Raw genomic sequence first — 19,715 nt, forward strand, 5'->3', positions numbered from 1 at the left:
TAGTATAATAAGTTAGTACTGTACCATACATAATTTTCTGTCATGCCAAATCAGAAAGTACATACATTATCATTATAGACTGTTATGCCTTTCAGCGTAACAGAAAGTATGTATCTTAAAATGTGGTAATAGCTGTGTAACAGAAATACTTGAGTAGATCAAATTTACATGTAAAAATTTTCTCAGATGATCAGCATTAGTGTACTGATATAATGCTCACTCTGTAGTTTTTGGTCATAATATTCTGAGGAAACAATGTGAGAATTATGCCAGTAAATACAGTATCAACTACACGTAATCATATCATACAAAATGAAGAAATTCATCAAAGAAAGTTAACTAAATTTCCCATCCAGCTTCCATCTTCTAAATCTTTTCATCAGCCTTTTACCCAAATGAAAATAACCAAGGCTTACTACACACACAATAACTTACCTGATTTACTTCAAATGAAACTGTTTTCATAACAGCTTCTGCTTCTTCATCTTCATCCTCCTTATCCATCTTGTCATAGAAAGCTGTGATATCTTCTGGAACAGTCTGACCATCTGTTTGCTCATCAGTCGGTCCTTCAACTGCATCACCACCAGCGCCATTACTGGTACCAGCTTTAGTACCAAACTGAAGATAAATAACAATAAGCAATTTCAATAACCATGCACATGACTAAATCAGAGGCAAATACAAAAGCTGTGAATAAGAAGAACAGGTAGCTATAATAGCCCTCAATTGACAAAATAATATTGGTATAATATTGGTATCACATTGGATGATGATGATGATGATGATGATGATGATGATGCTTGTTGTTTAAAGGGGCCTAACATCTAAGGTCTTCGACCCCAGGTATTACATTGGAGATAATTAAAAATTATAATAAGTAATAATGCTATTGATTTTTGTGTCCCATTAACTACTTTTGAAGGTTTTAGGGGACACCGAGGTGCCAGAATTTCATCCCGCAGGAGTTCTTTTACGTGCCAGTAAATCTACTGACATGAGACTGACTATTTGAGCACCTTTCAAATACTATCGGAGTGAGCCAGGATCAAACCTGTCAAGTTGGGGTTCAGAAGGCCAGCGCCTCAACTTTCTGAGCCACTCAGCCTGGCAAAATACACCCTTTGTCAGAAAAGTTCCAAGACAAGTGTTGTATATCTGAGGTTGCGATGTGAACAAAGGAACAAATTTTGGTTTTATGTTACCTGGAATGTGTATGTTCTGAGATGGCCTTGGCCATGTTTCCATGCACACACACTAGGTGGCAGAGTTGTGCTTAGCAACACTGTTTGGTTTGGTGACTGTGACACAATGGACGCTGATTGTGAACAAAGAGTGAACATTAAGTTTTCCGTTAAACTTGGGAAAACCCCTAGTGAAATGTGGACAATGATTACACAAGCATGTGGAGGCAAATCACTGTCAAGAAGTCATGTGTACAAGTGGCACAAAAGGTTTCGGGAAGGCAGTGATTCAGTGCAAGACATTCCCAGAACTGGCCACCCATCTACAGCACATTCCGATGCAATTGTGGAGCATGTAAGGCATTTATTGCAAGAAGACTGTCATGTAACTGCGCATGCAATATCAGAAGAGCTTAATTTGAATCAGGACTTGTGTCATAAGATTTTAAGTGACTATTTAGGGAAACTGAAAATAAATTCAAAACTCGTCCCGCACACCCTAACAGACGACCAGAAAGAGGAAAGATGAAGAATTTCTCCAGAACTACTGGATAGAGCCAAGCGTGATACCACATTTCCAACAAAGATTATTGCTGGGGATGAAAGTTGGTGTTACCAGCATGACCCCACACGAAGTGTCAAAATGCAGAATGACGGAGTCCTGGATCACCAGCCTCAAAAAAAGCCAAACATCAATCTTCGAGAACAAAGACTGTGTTGATCGCATTCTTTGACAGTATAGGGTTAGTTTACCACAAGTACGTTTCATCAGGTGAAACAGTGAACCAAACTCACATCGACGTCTTGAAAAGTTTGTGACAAGCAATTCGACGTCGCTGACCTGATTTGTCGCAGTCGCAGGATTGGTTCTTACTGCACAACAATGTACGACCTCACACTGCTTTATCTGTTACCAAGTATCTGGGCAAACATTCTGTCACTGTCGCCCCACATCCACTATATTCGCCCGACCTTTCGTCTTGAGATTTTTTCTTTCCTGCGAGCGAAATTGCGACTGATAGGGAAGCTTCATTAACCCTTTCCGGCCCTTAGCGCCTGAAAGCGCCCGAATGTTCATTTAGCCTTCCGGTCCTTAGCGCCCGAAAGCGTCTGGCTGCATTATCTGCATTCGTCTGCGATCTGTGCCATAGTTTTTCATTTTTCTCATCAGTGAAATGTTTATAAGGCATTTATGAACACGCAGTGCAATCTACAAGTCTTAGGGAATAAAGGAAGAGATATAATCTGTCTTGACGTTGCCTAGGCGACGGTCTTGAACTTCCGCGAGCGCGGGTCAGCTGTTTCGTTCATAAACATGGCGGGATTGAATATCGCGTATATTGAAACCGAACTTAATATGGGCGAAAAGAGTGACACAGAATCCTTGAGTAGGGGTGCAGGTGAATTTTTAATGAGTGAATAATGTATCAACAAAGATAATTTTAGTGATAACAGTGATATGAATGAAAACGAATATCGATAAATCGGACCTGATGGCGATGCCACGGCAATTCAGGTAACACAAATATTACGTTTCGTTACTCCGAATGATTAAATGGATGATGTTGAACCTGCGCATAATTCGGAAAGAGTATTAGGGGAAAGAGATTGCTTTTTACGTATGTTAGGAGGAGTAAAACGATCTAGTGACATAGCCTATTGCACATATAACAATGCAGCCTTCAAACAGTCGCATTCCGGTAAGATAAAAACAGATTGGGAAGCCCCTTGCCCAGATGAAATAAAATCTTATATACATGGGCATCATTCCACTTCCAAAATCACGTGATTATTGGTTTTGAGGGATTCAGACAACATGGGAATGTGACAAATGCAGACTGTCTCTATATCGAGTATCACAAGGGGGGGTGTAAAAAACACATTATGACTCAATAAACAGAGAAATGGATGTGATGGTATATTTCCTGATGTTATTGAAAATTTGAATTCATTGCGATCAATAGTTTTTATTGTATTTAACTTTTTCTGAAACAATACGGTCTGTTTCAGTTTTTGCTAAATAATAGGTTGAAACCTGGGGAGAAGCGGAGTGAAAATGCGGGCGGGAAAGGGTTAAGATATCGCAGACATCCAACAGGATGTGTCACATGAGCTTACAAGCATCGCAGTTGACAATTTCCCTGCTTGCTTCAAAGACCTCCAGAAATGCTGGCAATTGTGTAGATAGCCAAGGGGACTACTTCGACAGGAGCTAAGATCATTACTTGGTAAGTGCAACTTTCCTATTTTTTACGACCTCAGACCTGGAACTTTTCTGACACAGATTGTAATTAAAGGAGAAGAAATCAAAACCCTAAGATGTGCCGATGATCTTGTTATTTTATCTGAGTCTGCAGAAGATCTGGAGAAATTACTGAGTGGTATGGACAGTCTTGGGGAAGGAGTACAAGATGAAAATAAATAAGCCAAAACAAAAGTAATGGGGTGTAGTCGAACAAAGTCAGGTGAAGCAGGAAATATTAGACTAGGAAATGAAGTGTTAAAGGAAGTAGATAAATATTGTTACTTGGGTAGTAAAATAACTAACGATGGAAGAAGTAAGAAGGACACAAGCAAGGAAAGCCTTTTTTATGAAAAGAAATTTGTTCACTTCGAACATTGAATTAGAATGAGAAAGATGTTTTTTAAGACTTTCATCTGGAGTGTGGCATTATATTTAGAAGTGAAACATGGACGATAACTGCAGTAGCTCAGAAAAAAGAGAACAGAAGCTTTTGAAATGTGGTGTTACAGAAGAATGCTTAAGATGAAATGGGTAGATCAAATCATTATTGAAGAGATAATTAATCAAATTGGCAACAGGAGAATGATGTGAAATTTGACCACAAAAGGAGATAGAATGATAGGACACATCTTAAGACACCCAGGACTTGGATCAGTTGGTTTTTGAGGGAGTGTAGACAGTAAAAACGCCAGCCCCGTGGTGTAGAGGTAGCGTGCCTGTCTCTCGCCCTGAGGCCCTTTCAAAGACGTTAAATGCCGTGGGGTTTGGTTTGGTTTGGTAGGCAGTAAAAATCGTAGGGATAAACCAAGTTATGAATATGACAATCAGATTAGAGCAGATGTAGGGTGTAGTAGTTATGTAGAAATGGAAAGATTAGCACAGGCTAGGGTGGCACGGAGAGCTGCAACAAACCAGTCTATGGACTGATGACTCAAACAGCAATAATAATTAATACATTGCTATATATTTTTGTAATAAATATCTAAAAACAAACTTCTTAAATATTATAATAATAATAATAATAATAATAATAATCGTATGGCTTCAGCTACCGTGTGCAGACATTTCAATTTGACGCCATCTGGCTGTCTGCTCGTCAATTTAGACGTTCCGTTTTACTTTAGGCCCCCACTAGATGGCAGACCGAGTAAACCGAAACTCTCTTGGGCGTCTATGGCTGAGATTTAATTAATTTTGTCGGGTAAACACCAAATGTGTCACCAGAGATCTTTTACATGCCGACATCGTACGACATGGAGTGTCGAATGGACTCTTTTCCGCCCTTCAAAAATCCGACTACCTCTGCCGGGTTTGAACCCGCTATCTTGGGATCCGGAGGCCGACACTCTACCGCTGATCCACAGAGGCAGCTTTCTTAAATATTGATAATTTTATAATACTCCTTAAACTCAGTCAGCAATTTGTTGTATGATAATGAAGCAGAATATGATGTACTTTTTATTCTACATTGAAGAAGATACATGACCAGTATATATATCATCTAATGATCTAGTCTGATAGTTACGAATGTCTTTCCTGCACTTAATTTCTGTATTTAAGGAGTTCATACAATTCTGGTTTTTTTTTTTTTTTTTTTTTTTTTTTTTTTTTTTTTTTTTTTTTTTTTGTATGAGTAGTGCTTCTTATTCTTGTAATAAATATGAATGTCTTCCCTGCACTTGCATCCTGGTTTACGTATCTGTATATCTCAATGGAACGTTTCAAAAATTTGTATTTATAAATTAATCTTAGGGCTTTTTTTTTTAAGTATTTCAGGTCCAATTATTTCTTCTCTATTGCACAATCCCCAAAATACATTCATGTAAAGCAGATGCAAGTGCATAAGTGAGAAATAAATAGTTTTAAGCTGCTGTGTAGTTAATCCTATGTCCTGTAATTTTTTCAGCGCTCCTATAAAAGCAGTGATCTTGTGTTCTCTACGAGACATGTGTTCTTTCCAGTAGTGTTGGCTACTGAATGCATGATTCGAAGCAGTGTATCGATTCGTTCAAGTGTCCGAGTGAATCAATTGACAGGAACGGTGAGCTCAGGGCACACGATTCAGCTTACTCCCAGCGGACAGTGCTGAGTGGCGCTCTCACTGGACGTTGACGGGTAGCCGAGCTTCCGCTGCAGTGAGACAGTGAATAATGGCACATTGAAAGAATCGTGAATGAGCACGACTCAGTGAGACACGAGATACACACGGCTCCTTATCGGCACACTGGACACTGGCGGAGAGCCGAGCTTCCGCTGCAGCGAGACATGCAGTGAACCGTGACACACCGAAAGAATCGTGAACGAGCACAGCTCAGGGAGACACAAGATACACACGGCTCCTTATCGGCACACTGGACACTGGTGGAGAGCCGAGCTTCTGCTGCAGTGAGACATACAGTGAGTCATGGTACACTGAAAGAATCGTATGCTATAATGGACTCTCGAGCTCAGCTCATTTGAAAATAATATTCACTTGCATTCACTGTCTTCTTACAGGGAGTTTTAAATAACAGATGGATTTATTTGCAGTGTTAAAAAGGTAGTCAAAACATAATTCTGAAGTAGCTAGTAAGTAGGTAGGCTATTAGGTTATACTATTTATTAGTTTAATGAATCTTAGTACTATAACTTAGTTGACATTTGACAATTAAATTCGACTCTAGCCTGCCCTATGACTGAGTCATGCTCATGACCACTCAAAAGTACCTGATTTATATTGGGAAGAACGGCTCAGTATTCTCTCAGTTCATACGTCACATCGTTGCACAAGACTTCAATCATATGTGGACAGTAAGTGAGCCGACTGACGCAATAACTTAACCAACCGTATGTTTTATTAGAAAACCAGCGGGCTACTATACATCTCGGGTAGCCTATACAAAATATGACGATTTTAAAAAATCCTCTGCTGATAGAAAAATACATATTTTCAAAAATGACTTAGCAAGTTGGACGTGCGGTTAGTATCACGTAGCTATGCGCTTGCATTCGGGAGATGGTGGGTTCGAATCCCACCGTCGGCAGCAGTTAAGAGGGTTTTTCGTGGTTTCCCCATTTTCACACCAGGAAATGCTGGGACTGTACCTTGATTAAGGCCATGGCTGCTACCTTCCTAATCCTAGATCTTTCCCATCCTGCGTCGCCGGAAACCTCTGATGTATTAGAGTGACAAACATTTTTTTCTAAGAAAGGAGTTCATAGTATGAAGATCAGATGGCAGCTGTGAGCACTGAATGCTGTTGCTGCTGTCTTACCAGTACATACTATACAGATGCAGTAGGAGCGGTGACTAATGTGCCGTGAATCGGATCACTGTATCGATTCAGTAACGTGACCAGAGTCAAATAGATTCAGTAAAATGAATCAAATGTCCCATCACTACTTTCCAGTATAAAGTTGTGTTCAGAATAAGACTTAAGTATGGAAATGAACCGACTCTTTCTACAATTTATATCTTAATTTTTACTGTGTTTAAACAGGTTGTTGCACTGGGGAAAGACACTGGTAATTTTTGACGATTGAGTTTCCTGAATTTTATTTAGCTACGGGTACCTCAATCGGAAGCCATATTTTTTGTCATGCTAGCCTTCCCTTGTACATCAGTACTGCACAACTGTTGACCAAAATATTATGTGCACTCAAGTTTGGAGGTTGTTTGTAAAATAACCAACAGGCCCACTGAAAATCCAATAACACTATAATTTTCCTCATTTCATTTCATGTTAGATCATGTAGGTTTCGAATTTTAAATTTATATTGTAATACTTTTTATCACAAGTGGAATGCAAAAAGTGCGCGTTTTTAAGCATGTTTCAACCATGCGCCAACTTGAAGACATTGTTTCTCCCAAACCCGTAATCCGATAGTATCCAAATTTTAACACAGTATACACTGGGATGTTTTAAATATAGTTCATAAATACCAGAATTTTGTGTTACCAAGAAAAAAGTTCAAATTTTTGCGTTCTTGGTTGCATTGTAATCTTTACGTATCCAATAGTTAAGCTGTATGATTGTGAAATATGTAAATTATTTCACTTTTTTATCAGTTTCTACTTGTAGTGGGTAGAACGACATGGGTCAGTAGCTGGCCTTGCACTATGAAGGCATTGCGATGTCGCCGCGACAGTGCCAAACATGCCTCCCTCGGAGCTGAATCTTATGATCATTTATTACCTGTAATTAGCATTGAAACAAATGGCATTAAGAGGTCATGAAAAACATTTCCCATCAGCTTTTCTCATGAGGCCTTGGACCTCCAATGGAAGCTTTAAAATGTTTATAATACTGTATTTACGCAAATAATTCCCGCACCCTAGCTTTAGGAAGGGTGATTTTGAAAAAAAAAATGCCAACATTGACACAAATAAAACCCGCACCCCAATTTCGTGCCACAATTTTTTTTTAAATATGCGGGCATTATTCGCGTAAATATGGTACCTTTTATGTTCTTCGCTTTGTATATTTTATTTTTTAATTCTGTTGACAGTTTTTGTTTACATATTATTTACAATATATACACTGGTTTGATTTAGGTTAGGCCTACAGTTTATCAGTAGAAATATCATCAATGCATACTAATCGCTTTAAGAACCAGAACTTTCAAGACGACTACTACTACTACTACTACTACTACTGGCTGTATTTGAATCTCGTCAGAAAGGTCATCCTTTTCCCAATATTTTTCTATTTCTATGGCATGTTTTATACATATTTTTTTCCCCCTAATCTCAGGCGTTACAGAACATAAGGTTTCTTGGCATAGGTCTCTGGTCACATTTATGCTTCGTCCCTTCTCTTCAGCATTCGCAAGGTTTATTTTTGCAATTTTGTTCTTCACAAAAGCCCAAATCAATTCTATTATGTTCATTTCACAGTGAGCTTCTAGCAGCCAGATAAATTCAACATCTTTTCTTAATTCTTGTGGGTAGAAAACCCCAGCATGGGAATTCCAGCGACTCGGAGCAGGAAAGGCCCGAAGGGCTGTTAGAGAATGGTACGTGCAGCTCACCTCCACCTGAAAAGAGCTGCACTACCTCGGGACGAATACGTAAACACTACCAAATACTTTCAAAATTTAAAAAATGTAAAAAGCAAAATAAACATAAAAACAAAAAAGATACATTTTTAAAGTTGCCGTTGGAGTTCCAATGTCCTTATGAGAAAAGCTGTCCACCGAAGGAGTTGGCTGTGCAATTAGGGTCGCGCAGCTGTGAGCTTGCATTCGGGAGATAGTGGGTTCGAACACCACTGTCGGCAGCCCTGAAGATGGTTTTCCGTGGTTTTCAATTTTCACACCAGGCAAATGGCGGGGTACCTTAATTAAGGCCACAGTTGAACCTAGCTCTTTCCTAAACCCCCATCGCCATCTATTTGTGTCGGTGTGACGTAAAGCAAATTGTAAAACTGTAAAAAGAAAAGCTGTCCACCTCCGTAGCGTAACGGGTTACCATTACTTACTGCCGTCCTTGGGGGACCTGGGCTCAATTGCCGCTAATGCCAGAAATTTAAGAATGGCAGGAGGGCTCTTTCAGAATGGTACATGCAGCTCACCTCCACCTGAAAAGAGCTGCACTACCTAGGGACGAGGACGCGAGCTTACTATTCCTTATGAGAAAAGTTGATGGGAAATATTTTTCATTACCTCGAATGCAATTTGCTTCAATGGTGATTCCAGCTAATTATTAAATACCAGAGGAACATCTAATTATTAAATACCGGAGGAACATTTTAAGCATACGGCGTAGCAAATACCACTGTGCATGCAACTCAAATCTCTAGACTCAACTTCCAGCGTGGCATGGCATGGCACGGTGTCTGGCACTACAGCGGCAAAGTCGCAGGGTCTTCTCAGCATAAGAAATCTACGCATCCATGTCATTCTACCCACTAGAAATACAAACTGATATAACAAAAGTGAAATAATTTCCACATTTTACAGTCATACAGCATAACTATTGGATAGGTAAAGATTACGTGACCAAGAACGCAGTTTTTCAACCATCCTGAGCCAAGAAAAGTTACCTTAGAAATTTGATAACTTTTTTTCTTGGAAATACAAAATTCTGACATTTATAAACTACATTTAAAACACCCTAGTGTATATTGTGTTAAAATTTGGATTCAATCAGATGACAGGTTTTGGAGAAATGATGTCTTAAAGTTGGGGCATAGTTGAAACACGCTTAAAAATGGGCACTTCTCGCGTTCCACTTGCGATAAAATGTATTACAATATAAATTTAAAATTCGAAACCTACATGACCTAACCTGAAATGAAACAAGAAAAATTATAGTGTTATTGGATTTTCAGTGGGACTGTTGGTTATTTCACAAACAACCTCCAAACTCAAGTGCACATAATATTTTGGTCGACAGTAGTGCTTATTACATGATAGCTTCCAGTGGTGTAGGGTCAGTGGTTGCAGAGTGGGCTTTGGCCTACAGGTGGCCACGGCTAGTCCGTGGTTCAATGGCTCTACACTCTGATCACCAACCGAGCAGAGGGGGTGTGGCTGCGGTTCTTTCGTGGCTCTGCGCCTCCGCATTCATAAGGGAGAGGTGCTGGTCCCCACCATCGGCTGTCCTGAGAATGGTTTTCCGTGGTTTTCCATTCTCCTGCACCAAGGCGAATTCCGGGACAGTTCCTAGTATAGGCCACGTACGCCAACCCGTCACCTTCTCCAAACATCTTCAGCATATCACATCTCCGCGTCCTGAGAAACGGCGTTACCCTCTAGGAGAACCGCCATCCCCTTCAGGGACGGAATGACAACATTTTTTAATAGTAATAGTGGTGTAGCCACCAGTGTTCTAACCAGCCACTAATTTTGTAATGGATTTAGAATTACTCCTCGCCATGATACGATGTATTTAGCATGTCATTCATGCGCTCATTTTATTGTCGGCCTCACCGTGAGTTCAAACTTCGAGATTCTATGTACTTTCCTCTGATTTAGTGATGGTGAGCCATCTAGCGGTCGACTTGGAATTCGAGTTTCGAGGTGGCTAAGTGGTGCTGCTATCTGGCCGCGAGAAGATAAGTTTGCTAGGCCGTGGACCGTGGCTCAACAATACAACGAAGATTGCAGTTGTTTTTGATTCTTGTCTCTTAATTTTGAAGAAGACGCTTTGGAAACGATGCTGCTGGTTGTACTTTAAGGATAAATTTATCACTCAAGAAGGAAAATGGTCATGGGACTTGATCCCGGTTGATGGTTTCTCCATCTGGGCGTAAAGTCCAAAGATTTGGTTTGTTTTTTTAAAATGATTTGATCGTTTCTATCCTCCAACCTCGTAAGTAAGCTTCAAGCATTTCAGTACTGGGTTAACCTACCCAACGAAAACTACTATTTAATGGTGTTAAGAGGCATGGACACTCTTAAAGGCTACGATATGTGAGAGATTCTACATCTGATTATTCGGACATTTCAAGGTTTAAAAGTTAAACATTTAAAAATCTGGTCTTCATCATATCTGTGTAATGCTCATACCTTTGGGGTTTCAATTTTAAATTGTAATGATGATTTTAATTTTTCGTTTTGATGCAGTTATTTAAAGTTTCATGCCAGTTAAAGATTGTTTATGTTAAGGAGTTCCTAACTAACCTATTATGTACGAAGTCTCTGTATAACCTAGATGGTGGTTTAATTCATTTTCTCTTATTTTTCATAGTAATCATTTTATTATTTAAATATTTTCAATCCATTTTGAGCAAGTAAAGAAAATAAGGGTTATATGAAAGCTTTTCTAATGAATTCCTCGGTACTTTGGAGTAGCCATTTTGATTATGGTGGTTGTCATCTGTTACACACCGGTGTAATAGAGTGCAAACGTAAGAGGGGCGTTTCCTCTGTTGTATTTTGACATATGAGTATCTGCTAATTATTGATGTCTTGACAGTCATCTGATTTTGGGATGGATTGTTCGTCCATGTTGATGACTTTTCTGCAGTCTTGAGTTACTCACTTAATTGAAGTTACTGTTCATTGTGGGATATTTAATTATTTGTGCTACTTATGGATTTATTTGCATGTCGCTGGATTATTTCTGCCTGATTACTGAAGTAACGCGTGTTGTGGGTTATGACTGTTTCATGCACCATTTGGGTAACCGAGATAGTCCATTAGAGAAGTTTTCAGCATCCATATTGTAATATTTGATTCAAGATTTTAATTTTGAATAGGTCTCCCGTTTATTAAATGGTCAGAATTGGAATTGCAAATTGGGAGGTGGAAGTTCTTTTAAAAGATTTTGCCTTGATTTCAAGTTTTTAATTTCGAATTGAGCTTCAATTATTAATCGTTCAGAAATTGAATTATTGTCTTTTGAGAGGTCGGAAGTTCTTTTAAATGATTTTGGTTAATTCAAGTTTTCTTTTGAATTTAATTGAGTTATTATTATTTCAGTTATTTAGTTAATTAAACCTGGCCTCTTGTGCCCTAGCTTCTACAGATTGCGACGACCTTTTCTTGGGATATTTTGAATGTATTCTGGTTAATTATTATTTCTTAGTTTTGCTTACTACTATCCCAGGTCGTGCTAACACTCTTGCCTTTTATTTAACTCGGTCGTGAGAAATTTCAGCAATTTTTTGCTCACTGGGAATCCTTCATTTAAGCTAAGGAATTGCAATGTTTAATGATCCCCTTGTTCTGAATATACAAACAACACTTTGAGATGGAATGCCAAGAAATGTGTCCTGAAACTGTCTACACATCTCTCTATATGCCTTGCTTTTTACATGTGTGTCATACATAAAAACTCCTCGTTCAAGAGGAAAGTTTTTGATTGGAATTTCTGTAGTCTAATAAACTAATGTACATTATGCAAACACAGCTTTCTACAGAAACTTATCACTCATACGTTTTTTGGCCACTTGTTTAACACAATGCGGACCGGTCCCGAGAAAACTTGTGTTTACCTAGCCGAGCGTTGCGGATCAGTCCCGAGTTATCTCGTGTTAGCAGCAGACCCAGCAGACTGAACTTTAGTGCTATCTTTTGAGATATACTGGAACTATTTGGAGGTCAAGGGTAATAGAACTCTTACGTATGGTTCTACACAATCGATAGTCACATTTCTTTTTGAGTATTCTTCATATCATAGATTTTCTTTGCATTTCTTGAAAACATTTTTACAAAGTTCGAAGAGCCATGCAAGATGGCAGCGCCCAGGGATCGCACGTGTTTAGACAAAGATGAAATTATTCACACAGGCTCCGAATCTCTAAGTGATGCTGAATATTTAGAGTTCGATGATGAAATATCTTCTAACGGAAATGTTTCAAGTGATGATGCGGATATAGTCTTATATTCAAGATGTGGAACTCACGTAGTGCAGAACGAGTCTGATAATTGTGTTACGGGTGTAAATATTCTAAATATTGTAAATAATGTAGTGTTTTCTGACAACTGGGTTATGGACAACAGTGAACCTAGGCTAGAGGATTTTGAAGGTGTTCCTGGTATAAAGGTATGGCCTAATGAATCTGGAAACATAGGACAAGTAGCAGGACTTATGTTTGGTGAGGAATTTTTTCAGTATGTAGCTGAATAGACAAACTTATACTATGAGCAGAATTCACATTCTCATAACGTATCCCCTAAAACACTAAAGTGGACTAATGTCACTAGCAGGGAAATTAAAAAATTATTGCTCTGTGTATATTGATAGGGCAGGTGAAGAAATGATGTCTGAAAGATTACTGGCCAACCGATCCCCTAATAAAAAACCCATATTTCTGAAAAATATGAGCCGAAATAGATTTCAAGAAATACCCTGCATTTCAACAACTATTCAGGTAGGCCACTAGAAAAATACACAGTAGTCCTTCAAAAGATAGTGAAGTCCTGACAGTTTATTTAAATGCATGCACTCCAGCTTAGAGGTAGTTAGAAAGTGGCCGGGAACAGGGCTGTGCATGGGGTGAAGGGCACCCGGTCCGCAATGTGTTAACATCACACTAACACATCCGAGATTTTCAGCGACTGAAGGATGGGAAAGGGCTAGGAATGGGAAGGTAGCGGCTGTGGCCTTAATTAAGGTACAGCCCCAGTATTTACATGGTGTGAAAATGGGAAACCACGGAATACCATCTTCAGGGGTGCCGACAGTGGGATTCGAACCCACTACCTCCCAAATGCAATCTCACAGCTGCACAACCCTTACTTCACGACTCATATGTTTTTAAAATGTAATGTAATTCACTGCACTGCACTCAGCATAACACCTGTGTTTATCCTCTCAGCTTGTTTGTATGCAATCATCCGGCCTGAACCATAGAAGAACGCAGTGTATATATAAAACACTAATGTGTATCGTTCACAAAACTCAAACTCTGAAAGTATATGGAGTCAGGAGTGCAGTTTGCATCAACATTTTCTAAAATGTCTGAATAATGGAGGTCAAATCCTTACTTTCTTAAAAAAAAAAAAAAAAAAAAAAAATCAATAGAAATATTTTTCCTGAAAATGTACTCTGTGTTGATAGACAGTTTTTGTTATCGAGATAAAGCCCCCAATGGTAAAATACCATACAACTTATTGAACTAATGTGCATTTATCATGAGAAACAGAATGGTTACAAATCTCGTATGTCGAGTTTTTGTTTAGTAAAATAAGGGACCATTTCCTTCAGCTTACTTCCACAGCCAGGGCTATTGTGCCACAGTGCAGTACCCTGGTTTAGTTTACTGTACTAGGACACTAGTATGCTGTCATATGTAGTGAAGTGGGTTACTTAGCGAACTTCCACCCACTGATCCAGGGTTTGATCCTACCACAAAGAACATTTTTTTACTGTCATACTAATGTGTTTTGAGGTTTATGAATCAAGTTTCACTTTGCATGAGCACCATCACATGACATCCAGAGAAGGCATCCATGGATGTTATTATACAATGCTCACTAATGAAACAAGTAAGGACCTCAAACAAGCAAGTGAGAAAGTGAAAGCTGAGTCTCGCAGAATTTGGGGTGAAATTAAATCTGGAATATGGTGACCAAACAGATGGCACAACCAAAGAGTGCAGCGAACAAATCAATGAAATGAGTCGTGCATCACCTCGGACTGTAGTACCATTAGCGATGTCAAGACAAGAGTCAATGCTGCATGGATGGATGAAATGACACCAGCTTATTGGAGTCCTATGCGATAAAAAAATTCCATTGCATCTAAAATCTTAAGTCTACCGCACAGTGGTCACACAGATGGCCCTTTATGGAGTTGAATGCCAACCTACTACACCAAAGCATTAACAGGCCATTCTTACAACGGAAATGAAGATGCTACAATGGTCCAAACAGCTTTACTGGATAGACCATGACGACACAGATTTTGATTCCCATAGGGAACATGAAATATTTGTCCTGAATGAGTAAATTATTATTATTATTATTACAATATAATTGGTCCGTAATTGAAAATTATACATTTTTCAGCTCACTCATCCTTGGTTGTCAGACTTCTTTCCCCACCGATAATGGAGCATTTTCTGAGGTTCCTAATCATTAGTGTTAGCACCTACCACATGTTAGCGCTGAGGTGTATAGTTCCTTTTTAGTGGAGAACTGCGGGAATGTACCATACATATCTCAGATTGTAATGGGCTAGGAATGTGCATAATCCATCTCTCCTGAAGTACTACCCACTGTGTATGACTCATGTAGTGTTTACATGTCTTGTTCAATCTTTAGACTTGGGTCCAGTCTTAGATCAAAAGTTTAATGTTGATGTGACACATCAATTCCCTGTGTTTTTCCCCGTATATTTTCTGCATTTTTATATCCCTGTGATTTCGCTGTTTTCACTGTTTATCCAGAAAATGGGTACCCTGTGTATGTATTTCTGTGCCAAGTGAGCCACGAACAATGGAGTATCGTAGGTCTAATAATGCTTTCTGAAGTGATGTAACTATAAAATATAAGAATAAAGCAATAATAGACTCAAATTCACATTATTTTCCTAGCCAATAATAACTGAATTCTGATGGTCAATAAAATTCCATTGTCTGTGGCGTAATGCGTTGTGTGCACAGAAGGGAATGGACACCGCACTGCATCTTATAAACACATTACGAGAACATAAAATGCAATGCAAAGCAATGCAACAGCAGATGGTAGTGCTAGTTTAGTGTGATATCTTGAAATTGAGAAGAATGGACACAGTACCATGTTAGAGGGTGACATTTGGTCCTAGCATCTATCACCCCAAAATGGATAACTCCATCTTCGACATGTTAAACAACGGAAACCTTGCGTATCTCTGGTTTAAAAATGCTGAAATAATTGCAGGTAGCCTTTCTTTCCAACCACCATGCCACAATGGCTTTGCCAAATGTACTATTACCATTAGATACATTTTCATTAAGATCCTCCAATGTTTCTTTAATTAGAATTGTATAATGTAGATGTTCTATGTTATGAACAGACACATACCTGAGTTAAGCCTTTCTTTTCCTGCACTTGAGTGATGAGTCCATCAGTATTTTCACCAGATTCCTCATCAACATTATGCCTAAGACGACATTCTTGAATTACAGGATCCTTGAGCAATTTCTGGAGTACGTCTGGGAATGGAGACTCTACAAAGTAGCGGTTGTGTTTCAATACCAATTTAACCTTAAAAAAAAAATCAATTCATTCATAAGGCCAAAACATATCAGGAAATTCACCCAATAATAGAACACAGAAATTGCAAGGGAACAAAACAAATTCATTATCAAACAACAAGAGTTAAAATTTCCCATGCACTGAGCTCGATAGCTGCAGCCGCTTAAGTGCGGCCAGTGTCCAGTATTACATGTTATAACTCTCATATTTTGGTCCGTATTGAACTGTACAATAAAGTCAAAGAAATATTAATGTTTATTTATTCCACCTATTCAATACATAAAAAGTGATTTTAAATTATAGGGACATGTTTCGCCCTTTATTTAAGGGCATCTTCAGCCTGAATCTCAATCTGAAAGATAAAAACTCAGGATCCTGATTGTTCTTAATTGTGGTTGATCTTTTTTTTAAAATAAATAAAGTCTTAATATGTCTATTTGTTTGTAAGACTTTATTAAGACTTTTTTTAAATCAACCACAATTAAGAACAATCAGGATCCTGATTTTTTATCTTTCAGATTGAGATTTAGGTTGAAGATGCCCTTAAATAAAGGGTGAAACATGTCCCTATAATTTAAAATCACTTTTTATGTATTGAATAGGTGGAATAAATAAACATTAATATTTCTTTGACTTTATTTTTCAGTGTCCAGTATTCGGGAGATAGTAGGTTCGAACCCCACTGTCGGCAGCCCTGAAGATGGTTTTCTGTGGTTTCCCATTTTCACACCAGGCAATTAAGGCCATGGCTGCTTCCTTCCCAGTCCTAGCCCTTTCCTGTCCCATCGTCACCGTAAGACCTATCTGTGTCGGTGCGACGTAAAGCCAATAGCAAAAAAAAAAAAAAAAAAATCCCAGTTAGATCTGGCTCACCCAAATGCAGGAATATGAATCCCAGCTGAGGACAAACAATCCTTTTCAAAAGGAATAATGTTTATCTTCCATAAACACTGAATCGTGAAAAATGAAATTGTAAAAATGGGGATAAGAGCACATGTTTATGTTGTGTTCACTTATGCCCTTCAACTCATTCATCTTTTATAACACTCTTATTGCATCCTAGCAAATATTACTCCTCTAAACATCCAACAAGAAAGGAGAGATACAAGGTATTAACCCTGGAATCATACACCTATGTTCCAGGGACACTAACCACACATCGGGGCACCGAGTATCCCACAAAAGAAACACGTATTTTATACATTCAGCCTTATTTTAAAATCTCATGAAATCAGTAAAATGGATTATTTTCCATATGTGAATACAGTATTATATTTTTGAAAATTAGAATAGCAATTATTCGCTGGTAATGAAATAAAATACCGGGTAGTCTGAATCAAAGTGAACCAGGTATATAAGGATTAGAGGATTGGTCATACTGGTAAATAATTTGATATCTTACACCATTGTTATTTTATCAGTTGCTGAAGTTAGCCAATCATATCACTTAGCAGGCAAATTCTAGAAGGCTTAATGAGGCGGTGTTGCTAAATCTGTACATGGCTTAAGAACGGTATGAGAGCACCAGCTGAAGACTAAAACTTCGCCAGGGGAGGGGTTCGAATACAGATCTCCAAGCTGACAGGATCATGCCAAATCAAGTACGCTACGGTGACACTGGCTGAAAGCAACAGTGTCTGTGTTTGATGGTGATTTCTCGGCATGGCTTTCAAGCCATTCTTAATTCACATGCAGATTTAGCATCTAACTGGTAACTTCACCAGCAGATAAAATGACAACAGTGCGAGATATCGAATTATTTCTTTCAAATTATATATCAGCATGTCTAACACTCATATACCCGGTTCATGTTGTTTCCAATGACCCTGTATAAAGGTCTTCTTTTCTTTTCTTTTTTTAATTCTACCTTTTGGTTTTTTGTACTACTGTAAGCACTTTGCAAAATTTGGGCACAACTCCAGCATATGGTTTTGCATACAAATATCTTTTTTTCACTGCAAATAGTGATTTTAGACTCCTTACCCAGTCGTTACAAATTCCAGACCTGAGACCGACTGATGTTGGCTGAATGGGTATCATAAATACAGTACCATTTTTTACACAATAGAAAGGTATCCTCTACGTGTTGATGGGATTTCCAGTCTTTGTCGTACCCAAGATCTCAATTTCATCTGCCAACGTGAAAATAAGTTCATCTGAAGCACGAAGAGAAAATATAGATTCTATCACATCTTCTTCAACAACGTTTATTTCTATGTCACCTAGAGCATCGACAAAATCATCAAGGATATCAGGCTCAGACCTATAAGGTTCTGGGAAAATCTGTTCACTGCTTTCAAGGCAATTGATTTCAAACACTTAACACAAAGTACATGTTACATGTTAAAAATAGTATGAAAAACCAAACTGGCTATAAAGGAATAGTTACATTAACCATACACTGGGGAACTGTATGTCCCAAACATCTGTTTTGATATGCAAGCAGTTGTCACTAGTTAGAATTTGTGCACGAGCTGAGAGTACGAAGGTCAAAGAAAAGTCACAAAGGTAGGAGGCTACAGGGGTTGCGAAAACCAAATTACTGCAAATTTAAAATTCCCTGGGGCATGCAGTGCCCTGGTGAACAGTTCCAGGATTAACCAACAAAGGACATCTGTAATATGGGCACGAATCAGCCAGTAAAAGAGTAGGTTAAGTGGAACCAAACTGCAGGATAGTTGACACCAACTTAGAAAGTTCCACAGGTTGTGAGGAACATTAGATAACCTGGAATAAATTAAAAAGATAACAATCTGGAGAGTAGAGATCTTGGCTCAACATGGAGTAGTGAGATGATCTTTTGCAAATGTGATGCAGAAAAGTCCACAGACCATCTCAGAGTGCAGCTCATGTCCCCTCATGAGCACGACATCAAATGCCTATGAATGGGCCAAATATTGATCTCCAGATATCTTACAGACTACCTAAAAACTCGGTCCCTGAAATGTATGCAAAACAGGAAGTTTATCTTCATAACCATACTAAGAGTATGAGATCAGCTGTGATCAACATAAGCTGTTGGATAGAACAGGCATAACAATGAAATGAGCCAGTCATCTGATGCAGATGCATGCCAGGGCAGAACTTTCTTTCTTTCTTTCTTTCTTTCTGCCTTCCTTCCTTCCTTAATTCTGTGGGACATCTTGTCTTGCATACACATTTTCAATTATTGAAGGTTTATACCGGCATAAGATGGGCCAATATTTTATCAGGCTTGGACTAGGATAGGACGGCCAATGGGTGAAACCAAAGTATAAGAACAAAAGTTAATTAGGCATGCAAGTACTTGAGGTGATGATCTGCAAGGTTTATCCACATCTGGGCATGCCATTAGAGGTAGGCCTAAATTCTGGCACACTGCAACATAGGAGGTGTAACTGATAGCAAATTTCGGCGATGAGTTGTCAAAGGCTCCTGGGACTTGCCTGCCCCTGGACACTGATGATTTGTTGTCAGTTTGTTTTAAATGGTTCTACAAGAAGAAGTCAAGTGACATTCAATCGGGTGATGTGGCAGGCCAAGGGACAGATCCTCCTCTTCCTAACCATTTACCAGGATGCGTCTCATTTTAGATGATGGCAGAAGGTCAACATCCCATTAGTGGAGCTCTGTGATGTTGATACCACATTGTTAATCTTCACCAAACAGCACATCTCTTAGTAAAAGTGGAAGTTCCC

The 19,715-nt window shown here is 38.8% G+C and overlaps 1 protein-coding gene across 1 annotated transcript in view; it reads right to left on the reverse strand.

Moving 5' to 3' along the window:
- Window positions 1–19,715, reverse strand: part of hay (ATP-dependent DNA helicase hay) — a 186,450-nt gene that overhangs the window by 127,102 nt on the left and 39,633 nt on the right. The window contains exons 6-7 of the mRNA XM_067142877.2: window positions 15,865–16,047; window positions 436–621 (exon numbers count right to left, since the gene is read on the reverse strand). Of these exons, the coding sequence (XP_066998978.2) occupies window positions 436–621; window positions 15,865–16,047 (369 nt within the window). The remainder of the gene's footprint in view (window positions 1–435; window positions 622–15,864; window positions 16,048–19,715) is intronic.

This window comes from Anabrus simplex, chromosome 3 (assembly GCF_040414725.1).
Source record: "Anabrus simplex isolate iqAnaSimp1 chromosome 3, ASM4041472v1, whole genome shotgun sequence".
Classification (NCBI taxonomy): Eukaryota; Metazoa; Arthropoda; class Insecta; order Orthoptera; family Tettigoniidae; genus Anabrus; species Anabrus simplex.